At 36.5% G+C, this 13885-nt stretch overlaps 1 protein-coding gene across 5 annotated transcripts; it reads left to right on the top strand.

Annotated features, from left to right (window-relative positions):
- The first annotated feature begins 25 nt into the window (after positions 1-25).
- On the top strand, positions 26-13871 carry LOC113676840 (voltage-gated inwardly rectifying potassium channel KCNH6). 5 transcript variants are annotated; one of them, XM_089192715.1, is made up of 7 exons: positions 26-117; positions 8054-8494; positions 8809-9187; positions 9498-9697; positions 10894-11146; positions 11667-11875; positions 12236-13871. In XM_089192715.1, the coding sequence occupies exons 2-7, from the start codon at positions 8057-8059 to the stop codon at positions 12692-12694; spliced, it is 1938 nt and encodes a 645-aa protein (XP_089048841.1). In that variant the 5' UTR covers positions 26-117; positions 8054-8056; the 3' UTR covers positions 12695-13871. The 5 variants fall into 5 exon arrangements, with proteins under 5 accessions (XP_089048841.1, XP_089048842.1, XP_027049362.2 ...); XM_089192716.1 differs by lacking the exon at positions 26-117 and adding an exon at positions 1048-1183; XM_027193561.2 differs by lacking the exon at positions 26-117 and adding an exon at positions 2717-2948.
- Positions 13872-13885: the final 14 nt, after the last annotated feature.

Here is a 13885-nt window from a genome sequence, read left to right as displayed (position 1 = left end):
TTTTTTAAGCTCGTTATTAGAATAATGAGTTTAGAGATTGAGTTTGTTAGAGACAAGGAGGTCCAAAGAGGTTGTGTCAGCTTTCACTCTCCTCCGGTTCCATTCAGTGTGAGACAAGTAAGTGTGAACTCTTGTTTTAAGTCAGTTTACTGTATATAAAGTTGTCTTCCATCCCACACGTAAACTTTAGTCCCTAGAAAGCTTTTTTTTAGGGTTTACTAACAAAGTTTGAGAGGCAGACAACTCCACCTAAAATGTGAAATATCTCATTTTCTTTGTGGAAAATGGCCAAGTTGAGCTGTCTCAAAAAAAAAAGAATCCATGAGAAAAGTACACCCAATTTTTTTGTTCCAATACACTCTTGCTCTCAAGCAGAGTCCTCGAAAACCATTACAAAATTAATACTTATTATTTATTTCAATAAGTTATCATTTTCTTTGAAAGCCACTGAACCTTATGTTAAGAGAGAGGTTATTCTAAGTTGAGCTAACAGCGCTTTGAGTTAACAGTCAGTTTAACATAGTCATATCTGGAACTAGTTAAAATTCGATTTTTAAAAAACAAAACTAATCACGTAAACACCAAACTAATTCTGGATACATCTAAATCATGTTATGTTAAATATTTTACTTAAATGACAAGCAGAGGTTACTGTTTAAAATTAAGACAGCCATAGCTGTCTGCCCCTTGGATAGAAAGTCTTAAGTTAGCATTTTCCTACAAAGGACTTTAAGGTTTGAAGTAATGACCAAACTTCTCTATTAATACGTGGAATCACAAGGCCTGATAATGGACCAAAAAAAATGTTCAATAGCTTTCAGCAAGAAAAAACTAAATTCTCAAAGTTGAATTATTTATTACATTGTCACCAGTGGATCTCAACCTTCTCATTGGATGTTCTCGGCCAATCTTGATTTTGATTAAACTTTCCATCAAAAGATAAGATTTACTTTGAGGACATAAATTAGCGACTATTCAAACCGCTCGAGTCTAAACTTGTAATGTACAGCTTATTAAGAAGGACGAGCAGGAAACATGTCGGTGTTTCCTGCATGTGGAGCTGTTTCCAAGATTCAAATCTTCCAGCTTCTAACTAAGTTGGATTTATCAGTTCACAGTCTCCTCAAATTCAGCTCTTCCGCTTTGCTTTGTGAACTTGACGAACTCGGCAAAGAGCTTTAAGGTAGGTAATAATTATTGTTTAGGCCACATTCCAACTCATCAACGAGATTGTTTTTGGCTGACACTAAATTTCTGACCGAGTGAATTAATGATTCGTTGCAGGTGGTATTTACATTCAACTGAATACTGTGCATAAAAAAGTTATGCTAAAAATTTTTCTTTGAAATACTTTGTAGTGATACACGGATAAATAGCTCCAGCAAACTTGTAAAATGTTTGGGTAAATACATTGATCAGAACCCGAAACTGAGGGGTGAAGGTAACATCTCTTTACCAGGGGAGTGACCCTTCTCTTCATTGGAATTTAGGAGGACTACGGAATATTTTATCTCAATGCCGTCTATATCTTAAATTATTTTTCATACCAGAGGGTGGGGGTTATTCGCACCTTACGAGGCTACGACCCCCTTCTGCTTCCTAATTTCGCCATGTAAAATGTAAAACCTAATCCAAACAGAAGATTATCGAGATATATCAAAGAAGATACAAATACATTCAAGTCAAAACGAGTACTGCCACTCTTTTACGATATTTTGGAGGATAAACATGCTCCGTCGATTCTGATACGTCTCACCAAACTGACACGAGGTTCAAAAAAAGCTAAGGTTAGGCTATGTAGTTCTGGTGTGCCGCGCGATGTTTATCATATTTTTTTTATTGTTATTTTTAACCGTGGACTTTTCGCCCGTAAGCTTAGTATTGTTTGTTAAGTGTACCTTGTGAAGACAGCTGTTTTCAAAGCAATGAATATGTAAAGTGGGTAAGAGGACAGAATTCACCAAAGACATGTTTAAACTGACATGTTGGTCAAAAGCATATATCGAACCAAACATCAGCGTAAATGAAGATCGACACAACAGCAAAACATTTAATCCAGGCTTTTATCCGTGCCACAAAATAAATTTTAATCCTGGCTATTTAAGAAGGTTTAATTAAGCGGTTTCTTTCACGACAGTTTTGGCTTCATGTACCAATACTTTTCCTGCCTTATTAATTCTTTGTAATTCTTTCTTGAAAATCAATATTTTTACGACATCAAATTTAATTTCACTCTCCGTACCTCGAGGAAAACTTCCCATTTACTCTCGATTGGTCAGACACATTTTAACAAATCAGCGGCAAAAACAGAACGTTTTAAGAGAAAATAGTTTATTTCTACTTACCTTGCTCTTGCCTTATTTGTCTACTAAGAGAGTTTTACCCGCTGTGTTATCTGTTTACCTTTTTGAAGCCCATTTCCCAACCATAACTGTTAACTTCGTTGCAGTCATTTCGAAAAGCGGGCTTTGTTAATTTTCAAAAAACTGAGATCAAAATAATAAAAGCAGGTGAAAATTTTTATGTTGAACTGAGTTAATTTGAACATCAAAGGCTCACCAAGCTCTTTAATTGTTGGAATTTCTCACAAAGTAAAAAATTAAATCTAATAAAAATGTGTGAAGCCGTTTTCATTACTAAGACTCACCAGCGACGCTAATTTGGGTAAACATCTGTCGAAGTTTTCCTCGGTTTCTGATTGGATAAGAAGAGCAGTAGAGAAAACACAACAGATGGCGTTTACCCCTGGTCGAATAACAACGAATTTTGATCTTCCAATTTCAAGCAACCAGAACCACCTTATATCTGTAAATTTTCAAAACCAAGAAAAAAATCTTTCTTTTAAAGACAACTGGCTTCTGCTCATTGGCAAAAGGACACATTATGTTTGTAAAGTAAATTGTCAGCCGGAAACTGAAATGCCGCGGTGGAAGCTCGTACGGTTTGAGGTTAGCATGTTGTTTTTACCTCTTCACTCCTTAACTTAACACTTGCTATTGTGTCTTTGACTGACATATGCATATAACTGCCGCGCAATGTGTTTTCTCGTGCGTTCAGTCGCGTTCATAACTATTTAGAAACCATCCTTTTCTCAGGTACACCTTACAAATTTCACAATCATGTTTGGTGCTGATCGCACATTTGAACGCAGTGTTTCGATCGTAATTACTCTTGTGCAGGCGAAGAAAGGGTTAAACAGCACCTTAAGGACTTATTCATTTTTAGGCTAAAAGACTATTTTTGTTAGTTCAGTTAATCCCTAATCGAATCATTCCAGCCTTATTTTTCTGTCTTACTTCAAAGGCAACCATGTCACAGTTTGCTATGGTAAAAAATGTCGCTCAATGAGATATTTATGATTCTAATATTCAAATATATTACATTGCTTTTCAATTGCTCTCAGGAGATGCAAATATTGTTTGGCATAATTACAGCTTAGGCTTGTCGCATCTCACGCTATATTTGGGAAACCTCTGTGTTTGATATTTTCATCAGTTGCCAGCGGTGCATTGCACACCGGGAATAGGAAAATTATTGTCCATGTTGAATTCTTTCTTTCTCTAAGAATGGGCCCATGTTGTCTTTTCCAGCAAAACTGCACTATTCCAATTGAATTTATACGTGATGATGTATGGACAAAAATGGAATACTTTTGGCAATTGTGAAGACTCGAAACATAAATAATTTACGTGCTTAATTTAACTGTTTGTTTTCGTTTCCTTCTTGTTATTTCGAAGCCGTTAATTTTAGGGCCTGCAAAACAAAATCAGACAACGCAGACTGGATATAAATCATTCTTAGCCGGTATTTAGCGACATATTTTGTTTATTACCAAACACAGTCCTTTATTATACAATTGCAATATACTCAGACGGAAACCACCTAGGTCTAGGCCGCTATTTGAAAATGGCTCAATAAAATTTTCTGTTGTGGGAAATTTGAGACGAGCTTGCCTTGAATCCGTATTTTCGTACTCATTAAATATTGACCCTTGTACCGCCAATGCCGGCAAATTGTGATCTTACTAATCATTCAAATGAATCGCACTCTTTTGACACTTGCCAAATCAACTCATCGATAACAAAATGGTACCATGGGTGGTAAGTTCTTCTCTGTAATCAGAAGGAAAAGCATTCAAGTCTTTGTTTCAAGGAGATCTCTTTTAGTTCTGCCTGCGACTCAAGCCTGTTTCCCGAACGATCAATCATTTCTGTCGACGAGAGATTAGAAAGTTCTGTTGCTTCTGAGGATATGCGCCTATACCCACCTAAATGGCGGTGAATTTATTAAAGTCAGCAAAGGCGTGAAGACACCTAACGTTTGACATGCACTTAATATATGAATCGTAAATGACGCAAATTTAAACTTTCAACAACATTCAACTATCTTTCTTTTCTTACCAGTTATAGGTTAGGACTGAGTCAGCGAATCACATTCTTGAATTGAAAATTTTCAAGTTCCATTTATTTGTAAGTTCATGATGTTTAAAGTCATGTTAGGTCAACCTGATTTAGAATAGATAATTCTTAAAATTGTTCAAGAATGTTTCAATCTAACACGACTCTGAAGTAAAATTAACAGAAGGCAAAGTTTGAAAATTACAAGAAAAAGAACATCGCCTGGCACACAGATAAAGAAACCACAATCTGATTGGGCGGTTTAACTACGAATTTTCTGGTTGGGTATGTTTATTTGTCCCATATTTTGTGCTTTTTTCTTGGTATGAGCTAAAAAGAAAACTATTGACAGTTTGCCAAACGCTAAAAGTAGGGCCGGTCATGAAGGCCGGTCCGCTGTTCATGGTGGAAACTGTATCATCCTATGTAGCCAGACTGTTGAAATGTGGTCCTCTCCGCTATGTTGACAATGGTCATTTGCTAGCTAGAAAAACTAATGAAATTTGAACATTGTAAGCAATCAAAAATTCATCCTGCCACCCGCAACGGGGCTGACAAAGAGACTGAATAAACATATGTAGATTTTCATTCATTTAAACGTTGCAACCCGCTAAGAGTGAGATCAGACCGCATAACTAGATTGAGACAGCCTGAAAGAAGAGAGATCCCCTAAATGGGAGGAAAAAATAGCAACGTGAGACCGAGTAAGTGGAAGAGGAAAATTGGTTGAATTACGACAAATTGAGCGAGTAGAAATTTCAATTTACCTGTTTTTGCCGAAAGTTATTTGCATTTTGAGATAATTGGGGAATAAAATGGTTAAAGAGCTCTTTGATTCTACCCGACTGGTGTTTAAGCACAGGTTATAAATAGTTGGATATAGCTCCGTGAACTTTGAGTTCACATTTCGTTTTTTTGGAGTTTTAGACACTTAAGCTTTCAAAATACAGTACATAGTGTCTTTGTAAACTTGCAATGAAAGACATTATTCTGGCACCGTCTTCATATGTGCGTGCACTTTCATCTCTCTGAATCCGCAAATGTGCGCGCGAAATAAAACTCCCGCTTGTGACGTCACTAACAGAGGCGACAAGACAACATCCTGCTCGCCTGAAAGATAATAGCATGCTACAACAAAAGCAACATGGTTTCGTAGTAGGCCGTCGATACGCGCTCATAATAATTCGTAAATTATATAGAGCAAGCGCGAAACATGTCGGCCAGTCGTCGCTTGCTAGGTGTTCGTAATGCTTCGTTTGCACCGCAGTTGGGAATTGAAGGTTTGGTAAGTGAATTAACATTTTACGATTGTGTGATACGTCTACAGGCTGACCAAAATGACATTTACACGTTACTGTACATCAGATGAACTTGACTTTCCCGACAACTTTTAAGTGTACGTCTAATAGAGAAATGAAAGTTGCTGAAATGTTTGAGATGACTAGATCTTTTTTTATTGCCGGAGGATCTTGATTGCAACAGCAGGTTTTTAAATTTAGTAGTTGCAGGTCATAATTTGGTAAGTACTTACTTAAGAATGTTATCGAGCAAGTTTCACAACAGCGATCGCAAGATAAATCATATCATGACCATTTCATTATCTTTGAACGAAATATATTTACTTTCGAGGATTCTTGCCATTTCTTTACATTCCTGTGGAACCACGCAGCGTTCTTACTTTGCTTTACTATCTTGAAATATTCGTTATTTCAATATGAAAGGTTTAATTTAGTTTTCTCTAAATGTCCCTAAACGTGGATTCTGAGGAAATATATCGAAAGATAGTTTTTATACGCTTGAGAGCGAGAGGTATTTCCTTACTGGGTTTTATATTATTATATTTCTGAGATGACAAGAAAGCTATGAATAAAGCAACAGCATATAATAGATTCAGCTATCGCTAAAGCGACATGGGCGGAAAGTTTATAATCCACAACTTCACATTATTGCCAAAATATAAACTATTTTCTTTGTCCTTTGAAGATGTACATGAAATATTAGCCCCAAATTCGAATATAAATTGCCTCTTTCAATGCAAGATTTCAAAAAAATTTTGCTGTCGTTTTATGCTTTAAAGTAAATATGTAATCGCATCTGAGATAACAAGAGTTATTCCTATTAAAAATGTAATTCATAGAATTTTTCTCCGATATTGTGTGGTCTGAAATGACAAGAAACTTCTTTTATCACGATTTTATCGAGCGCACTTTTTCTTCGCAAACCAGCAGGGTGCATATACGTCTGTCATAGGAAATGTAAATTCCATTTATGGTTCGCTTCAATCTGCGACCTTCCTGTTTCTTTTGCTGTTGCGTTGTAATATATCCCGCCATTGACACTGTCATGCAGTTTAGAGTTTCGTTGAAACAATATGCGCTGTTTCCCAGCGTTTATTTTTACGCTTTATTACATCGAACTGGTCACAGTGCTCGTCATTAAGTAACTCTGGGAAAAGTTTATTCAGAGGCTGGCCACGAAGAAGTTAATTTCAAGGAACAGGTGAATTCACTTGATATTTTTAGTAGACCAGCTGCAATTATCTTGGTGAAAATTTGCATTTTCCGAATAATTTCCAAAATGGGTCTCAATAAAGGATGAACGTTTTCATAGATCTCTTTTATAAAATCCTTTTATTTCAAATTAGGTCCCGCCTTACAATTTTTCCTATGTATCAGTTTTGTCTCGCTTCAAGGATGATGAGGAATCCTTTTTTAGAAAATTTTGTTCTCGCTCGAATACAACTTTTAACCTTGCCTTCCATCGATTTGATGTTTATTGCAACTAAAAGATTTCGAAGCAAAAAGAGTTAAACTTCTCAAGTGTTTTAATACAAGAATGGGGCTAAACTTTTAAATGGGAATCTTCGAACCATCTAGATGTGCGAAGATGTCAATGATTTTATGATGTATGAGTTTTCATCACAATTATATTGTGTCCAAACTATTCCAAAAAGTGCTTCCAAATTAGCAGTTAATAATTTAATCGCAGGAAGTCAAAAGGCTTATAAGATATCTGGAACACAAAGCACCGGACCCTGCTAAAGTAATTAAGGCAATTTAAGGCCAAAACAAACGAGAATTAAAAAATTCAGTACAAGCTTCAACCGTCCGCACTTTTGAAATATCACCCACAGGCCGGAATGTAAAACAAACTTCACGAAATTATGTCTCGAACTTTTAATTTCAAATAGATGTTACCTAAGTTTTTGAGCACTTGATGATTAAATTCTTGAATGAAACTACGATGTGTTGCCAGCTAGAGGAAGAAATTTCAAATAGTGTCTACTGTGTCGTCCTTTTACTGTAAACATTAACTCTCGAGTAGCATACGGTGTTTATCACATTGTCGACTTTGGTATTTTGGTTTAAAATTTTTAAGTGTGAGGATATCCGAAGCTGCTGACCACTGCTGTTATAAGTTATTCTCTCAGGATAGGACGCGATTTCGATCAGTTCACTACAACCATTACAGAAGCCTGTGCCATATACATGTTTCGCAAAAGCGAAGAAAGATTGACAAATTAGTCGAAAGACTTTGAGCGAAAACTTTTACTGTGATACTCTCTTTGAATTTTAAAATCAAAGAGGCAGGTTGTACGTCGCAGACGCATTAATTATTATAAATCACGGGAGGTCTTATTTTGTCTCCTCTTGCAGGTGATGTCTCTCAGTCCCAGCTCAAATTCTCGGCCCCAAGCCCAACTCCATGCCTGCACAATCCGACATGACTCACTATTCAAGGCCGTGTGGGACTGGATTATACTTGCGCTTGTCATATTCACAGCGATAGAGATTCCTTTCTCTGTGGCTTTTCTAATGCCTCTACAAAAAGATAGAGAAGAGGAACTAGAAGAAAAAACAAAAGGAGACTGGAGCTTTCTCAAAGTTACCCCGCTGCTCGTCTTTAACCTCTGTGTGGACCTCATGTTTATTATCGACATTTTCATTAATTTTAGGACAACTTTCATCAAATTAAACACGGATGAAGTCATAAGTAATCCAAAGCAAATTGCTCTCCATTATTTGAAAACCTGGTTTGTGGTGGATTTTGTCGCAGCTATACCTTTTGAATTCATGATCACAACCAAGGTTGATTCGGTAAGTAACAACAATCTTGTGCCTTATTTAATAACCGCTGCCATTGCTGTTTTAATTCTCTTAAGTCGCTAAATCTTTTAAGCGACTAAGTGTCATTTTTCATTTTCATGGCAATGATTACACGTGACATATTAAAAACAACAACTTTACATTTTATCCCAGTTTTCTGGGTTTCGAACGATTATATTCTGAGAAGTCTTTTCTACGACAGACGAAAATTGGGGAAAGAGTAACTAAGAAATAACTGTGTTTTATAAAGTTGGAATTTTCAACGAGTTTTCAATAGAGGTAATACTTCATTTCAATTCATTCAGGCAACAACATTATTTGGACTTCTTAAGACCGCACGTCTATTGCGCCTGGTGAGAGTGGCGCGAAAACTGGACCGCTACTCAGAGTATGGCTTAGCAGTAGTCATATTGCTCACGTGTCTCTTCACCCTAATCGCCCATTGGCTGGCGTGTATCTGGCATGGTATTGGCTACTCAGAGAAAAGGAATGACATAGGATGGATACAAGAGCTAACGAAAAACTTAAACCTGAATAGTAATACAACAGGTCCAGATCTCCAGACTCGCTACATTACCGCTTTGTACTTTACTCTTAGCAGCCTGACAAGTGTTGGATTTGGAAATGTTTCCCCAAACACTGACGCTGAGAAAATATTTTCAGTTTGTGTAATGATAATTGGTGGTAAGACTGCAAGGACCCAACATTCATTTATTTTCAACTAGTTTTGTTGTATAGGTTCAGAAACAGTGATTCATCTTTTTCTGAGTTGAGTGATTCCTATCTTTACCAGTTTTTTCAATCCTTACATATAAACTGATCCTAGAATTGTAAGTGTTGAAGACCACAAAAAAAGAGCAGTTTGCCATTCAGTAGGCTTCCCTAACCCTTGTTTTCTGATTTTTTCTACATTTACCGCTTAAAGTGAAAATTTCGAACGATTATTTCAGTAGTCTGAATTTGCCATCTTCACAGCGGATTGTCCTTTCCACAGCTCTCATGTACGCCTCCATATTTGGTAATCTCACTGCTATCATCCAAAGACTTTACTCGCGTACGTCCCGTTTTCACCGAGATTTGAGAGTGATCGAGGACTTTGTCCGCTTTTACAAAATACCAAAGGCCACCAAAGAGGAGTTGGACGAGTATTTTAGGCACGAATGGGCTTATACTAAAGGTGTTGACATGGAAACGGTAAGTTAGTCTTTTTCTTGCTCGTCTGCTTGGAAGGTAAACAGGCATGGACAAGCATCTCTTTAATGCGTGTTTATCAAATAGGATGTGTTAACAAGGCAAGACGCTAGAGATCGATGCATTTTGGAGAGAGCGGAACAAAATGAGAGATTATTCAGTCTGGAACACAATTTAACGGGGCTTAAAGGGATGATGGCGATTATTTATAACATTAATGTCAATGCTCAGTTCTTCTGTACTCTCATATCCCGGTAGTTCGTGAAATGATTTAACCCTTTACTCCCATGAGTGACCGAGACAGAATTTCCTCCTGAAATATCAATACAATATAAAGCAGACAAGTGATGAGAATAAAGAAAAAATATCAGTTAATAATAATAATAATAATAATAATTATAAGCTTTATTTCAACTGATAAGACTAATCAGCAATCTAATAGATTGGCTGGTATAAACTAGTGATCAGCATGATAAATAGTATCAATCAAAATCAAAGGAGAAACCCTATAAAGAACTAAAGTATGAATTAAAATAACATAAAATATATAGAAAAGCTAATACTTATTTTAAACTACATAAATGATTATATTTATCGTGTTCTAAAAAATATTCAAAAACTATCGCCTTAAATTTAGATAAAGACTGTATCTCTCGAATGTCCTTTGGTAAAAGATTCCACTCCCTAGCAGCAGTACATTTAAATGACGTTTGACCCATTTTGGTCTTTGTAGCAACAATGTTCAACAAGGTAGAGTCTCTAAAATTTCTGGTATGAAAGGCTGATCTCTTAAGGAGATAGTTCTCTAATTGCTGTGGGCAATTTATGTTATGTATAATCTTAAAAACAAGATTAAGTCTTAGGAATCTACGTCTACTCTCCAATGATAATAAGGAAAGCTTACTACGCATTTCTTGAGAACATGTATTACGATTTGTAGAGAGGATAGTACGCATGGCCTGATTTTGTAACCTTTCTAAACGCTGTGAGTTGTTCTTTCCACAGTCCCCCCATACGATACAGCCAGGGGATTATAAGATAATCCAATACCAAATTCTCCACACTAACATCACAAGAACTGTATGGGAGATAGTAAGGAGAATTACTAATGAGATCTTGAGAGTTAAAGGGTTAAATAAAGTTGAGGGCCATACTTTTGAAACATAATTAATAATAAATATTTTATCTCCTCTATCCAGGTACTCAACCGCTTCCCAGAATCCCTTCAAGCTGACGTTTGTCTCCATTTACACAGAAATTTATTCACAGAATGCGGGGCCTTCAAAACCGCTAGCGAAGGCTGTTTGCGGGCTCTTGCGCTGCGGTTCAAGATTCGACATTACCTGCCGGGTCATTTCATCATTAAACAAGGGGACGAAGTGAAGCGACTTTACTTCATAGCCAAAGGAAACATTGAAGTTGTGAAATCTGACGAGACCATGTTAACATTAGGTTGGGTCATTACATATTCACTTTACCTTCTTTTATATGCCCATGAAGTCAAATACACGTACTTCTTAACCAAATGATCTGAACAAGGAATTTTTAAAGGAAAAAGAAATAGATAAGATTCTGCTTACTTTCTGGCAAAGAGGCTACCCCCACTTTCTTTTTCTTTTCACTTTCTTTCAACCAGTCCTTAAATAGATAGATAAAACCCATGTAATTAGATACAGCAATAACAGAGACAATGGCAATAATGATAACAATTTAGAAGACAGATCGATAAAAATAATAATAATTCTCATTACAACTGTGTCTAGCATCACAGCACCATTCCCTTGCAGTCTTGTTCACTAGAAATGTTTCCCAGTTGCACGCCGCCTAAAAGTAGTTGTTCGTTTTGCACTTACATTGAGGATTTTAATTCAGATTAGGTCTGTTATCACGTTGTTCACTTTGGTAAAAAAAAAAGTCTGGTAGGTGTTCAAATAATTTGTATCTTAACCAACTCATGCAATTTTATTGACAGGCAAGGGTGATGTCATAAGTTGTGATTACAGCACGGTACAGAGTATGTACATCCCAAAGGCTAACGCCAGTCTTCGAGTTCAAACACACTGTGAAATCCATTCTGTTGCCTGGTGCGAGTTAGTTGCAGTTTTAAAGGCTTACTCGTCGTTTCGAGAAGAGTTCATCACACACCTCGAGTTGGCTTACAATCTTGGTCACGAAGAAGAGGTAGGAATGAGCGAAATAAAATGCACACTGCAGACATGCATCTTTCTAAATAGTATTTTGATATACAAATGTGTTTTGGCACATATGTGGAGATCTTTAACGATGTAACTGCTTGAGATTTATTGCTGAAAAATTAATTTCTGCATAGGCACATACCCTTAAGGAATATGTAAGGGACTGGTAGGCAGCTTTGAGTTGGTAATCATATCACATTCTCAGATCGCTTTTTAAGAAAGCTTTGTTGAAGTTGACTGACAATCACAAAGTTTATAGCTGCTTTGTCTTTAAAAAAATTCAGTCATTTTATCTTTTTATTTAATAGAAAAAGTTGCGTAAAGTTGTTTTATATTTTCTTCGCAGGAAGATGAAATTATCCTTTATAATGAAGAGATAAACCTAGGGTCTCGCAGACTATCAAACGCCAGATCAACATTTTCGTCGCGCTCAGGAGTTGATAAACTTGAACGAACAGGCTCACCAACTTTTATGATAAACGGCCGAATATCTCAACACCAAAATTCACCTGTTGTCAATTTACATTCTCGCCATCCTGCGGGAGGAAGTGAGCCCAAAATTCACACTCTTATGCCATCAATCCATTCCACTCTTCCATCATTACACTCGCATTTAACTTCAACTCGAGATCACTGTACGCACGGAAGAGAACTTAAAGTTCTCGAACAGCGGATTGATAAAATGGAAGCACGGTTGATAGCTATGGAAGACCGACTGACCGCAAATTTTGAGACAATTTTATCTCACTTACGAAGCAACGGCAGTGGTGGCTCCGCACCTGATCTTAGAGACACAAACGTTTGACGGGCTTATGAGTGATGATTTGGTCACGTGATCCATTTACGCAATTTTCAAGATCAACGAAGTGCCTTGCTTATTGCAGTTATTGGCGCTGTTGTAAATAAGGTGAAAATGGTGATCATATCTAGTTGTATAAAGCTTTAAAAGCTAACGAGAGACATTTATCGGGGCGTGAGACATTTATCGAGGCATGTGTACATTGTATAAACAATTCCGCATGCCACGAGTACAGCCCTTAAAATTGAGTCAAACAACGTGTCAATCCAAGGATGACAAAAAATAAATTCATTTTGTAGCAGGACGTGTATCCACAGAATAAATTGTTTAAGGAGAAATTTATTCCTTCTTACTCTATTTACAACTTCTTTTCACTCAAACAACGGTTTGGACATCGCTAAAGGTGGCAGTATGGTGCATGCGTGTTGTATATGAAGATAATAATAGTCAGGCCCATTATAGAGGTCTCTGTGGCTCATTGACAGAGAATCAGGGCTCAGAATCCAAACTCCAATGGACAGATTCCTTGTTGAGGACCCTGTGACTGTTTATGACCGAGTTTAAAGTTGCCATCTTTATTGTTCTTGTAGCTTGCTCATTTTGTACAGAGTTAATGTAAATTAAGCTATACCATTCTGTTCTTGAATTTACTATGCTGCAATGCCTTCATAGGTTTTTTACTTCGTATGTTGGAGCTGTTAACCAGTATTCCTGATTGCAAAATTATTTTTATCGCATAAAAAAACTCGTTCAGCTTTAATCAATTACATTGAAGCCTCTAACAACCGAAAGTTAACCATTCAAAAATATGTTTGACGACAGACCATTACGGCTTTCATTAAGTTTTTCACGTTACTTAACACACTTTTAGCGCATTTCAAAGTTTTCACCTGATCTAACTGGTAATGATGCTATTATTGTGAGTGACACTACTTCAGCTCAGTGGAGAACATAAGCTTTTCAAATGAAACTCTTTTGGTTAAAAAAATGCCCAATATATTCATTTCCGTGGGTTTATTTATACTGATTTTGAGAACAAATCTATTTGAATACTTTTTCACAAGTTTTTTGTCAGGTAAGATAGATAAATAAATACATAATCTAGAAACTGATAAATGGTAAACAGGATTTGTAATTAAAAAATGTTTCTTAAAAGTATTAAATTAAAAGATTTGTTGACGAATATGATCTCTCGTC

This window comes from Pocillopora damicornis, chromosome 13 (assembly GCF_964200805.1).
Source record: "Pocillopora damicornis chromosome 13, jaPocDami1.2, whole genome shotgun sequence".
In the NCBI taxonomy this organism is placed as follows: domain Eukaryota; kingdom Metazoa; phylum Cnidaria; class Anthozoa; order Scleractinia; family Pocilloporidae; genus Pocillopora; species Pocillopora damicornis.
This window is presented reverse-complemented; position numbering and strand designations above follow the sequence as displayed.

What these genes read in the sequence shown, in the direction of transcription:
- LOC113676840 (XM_027193561.2), top strand. Translation starts at nt 2,733, where the DNA reads ATGGCGTTTACCCCTGGTCGAATAACAACGAATTTTGATCTTCCAATT. An exon ending in CGAGACCATGTTAACATTAG is followed by an intron (nt 11,147 to 11,666) that starts GTTGGGTCATTA and finishes TTTTATTGACAG; the next exon opens with GCAAGGGTGATGTCATAAGT. An exon ending in ATCTTGGTCACGAAGAAGAG is followed by an intron (nt 11,876 to 12,235) that starts GTAGGAATGAGC and finishes TTTTCTTCGCAG; the next exon opens with GAAGATGAAATTATCCTTTA.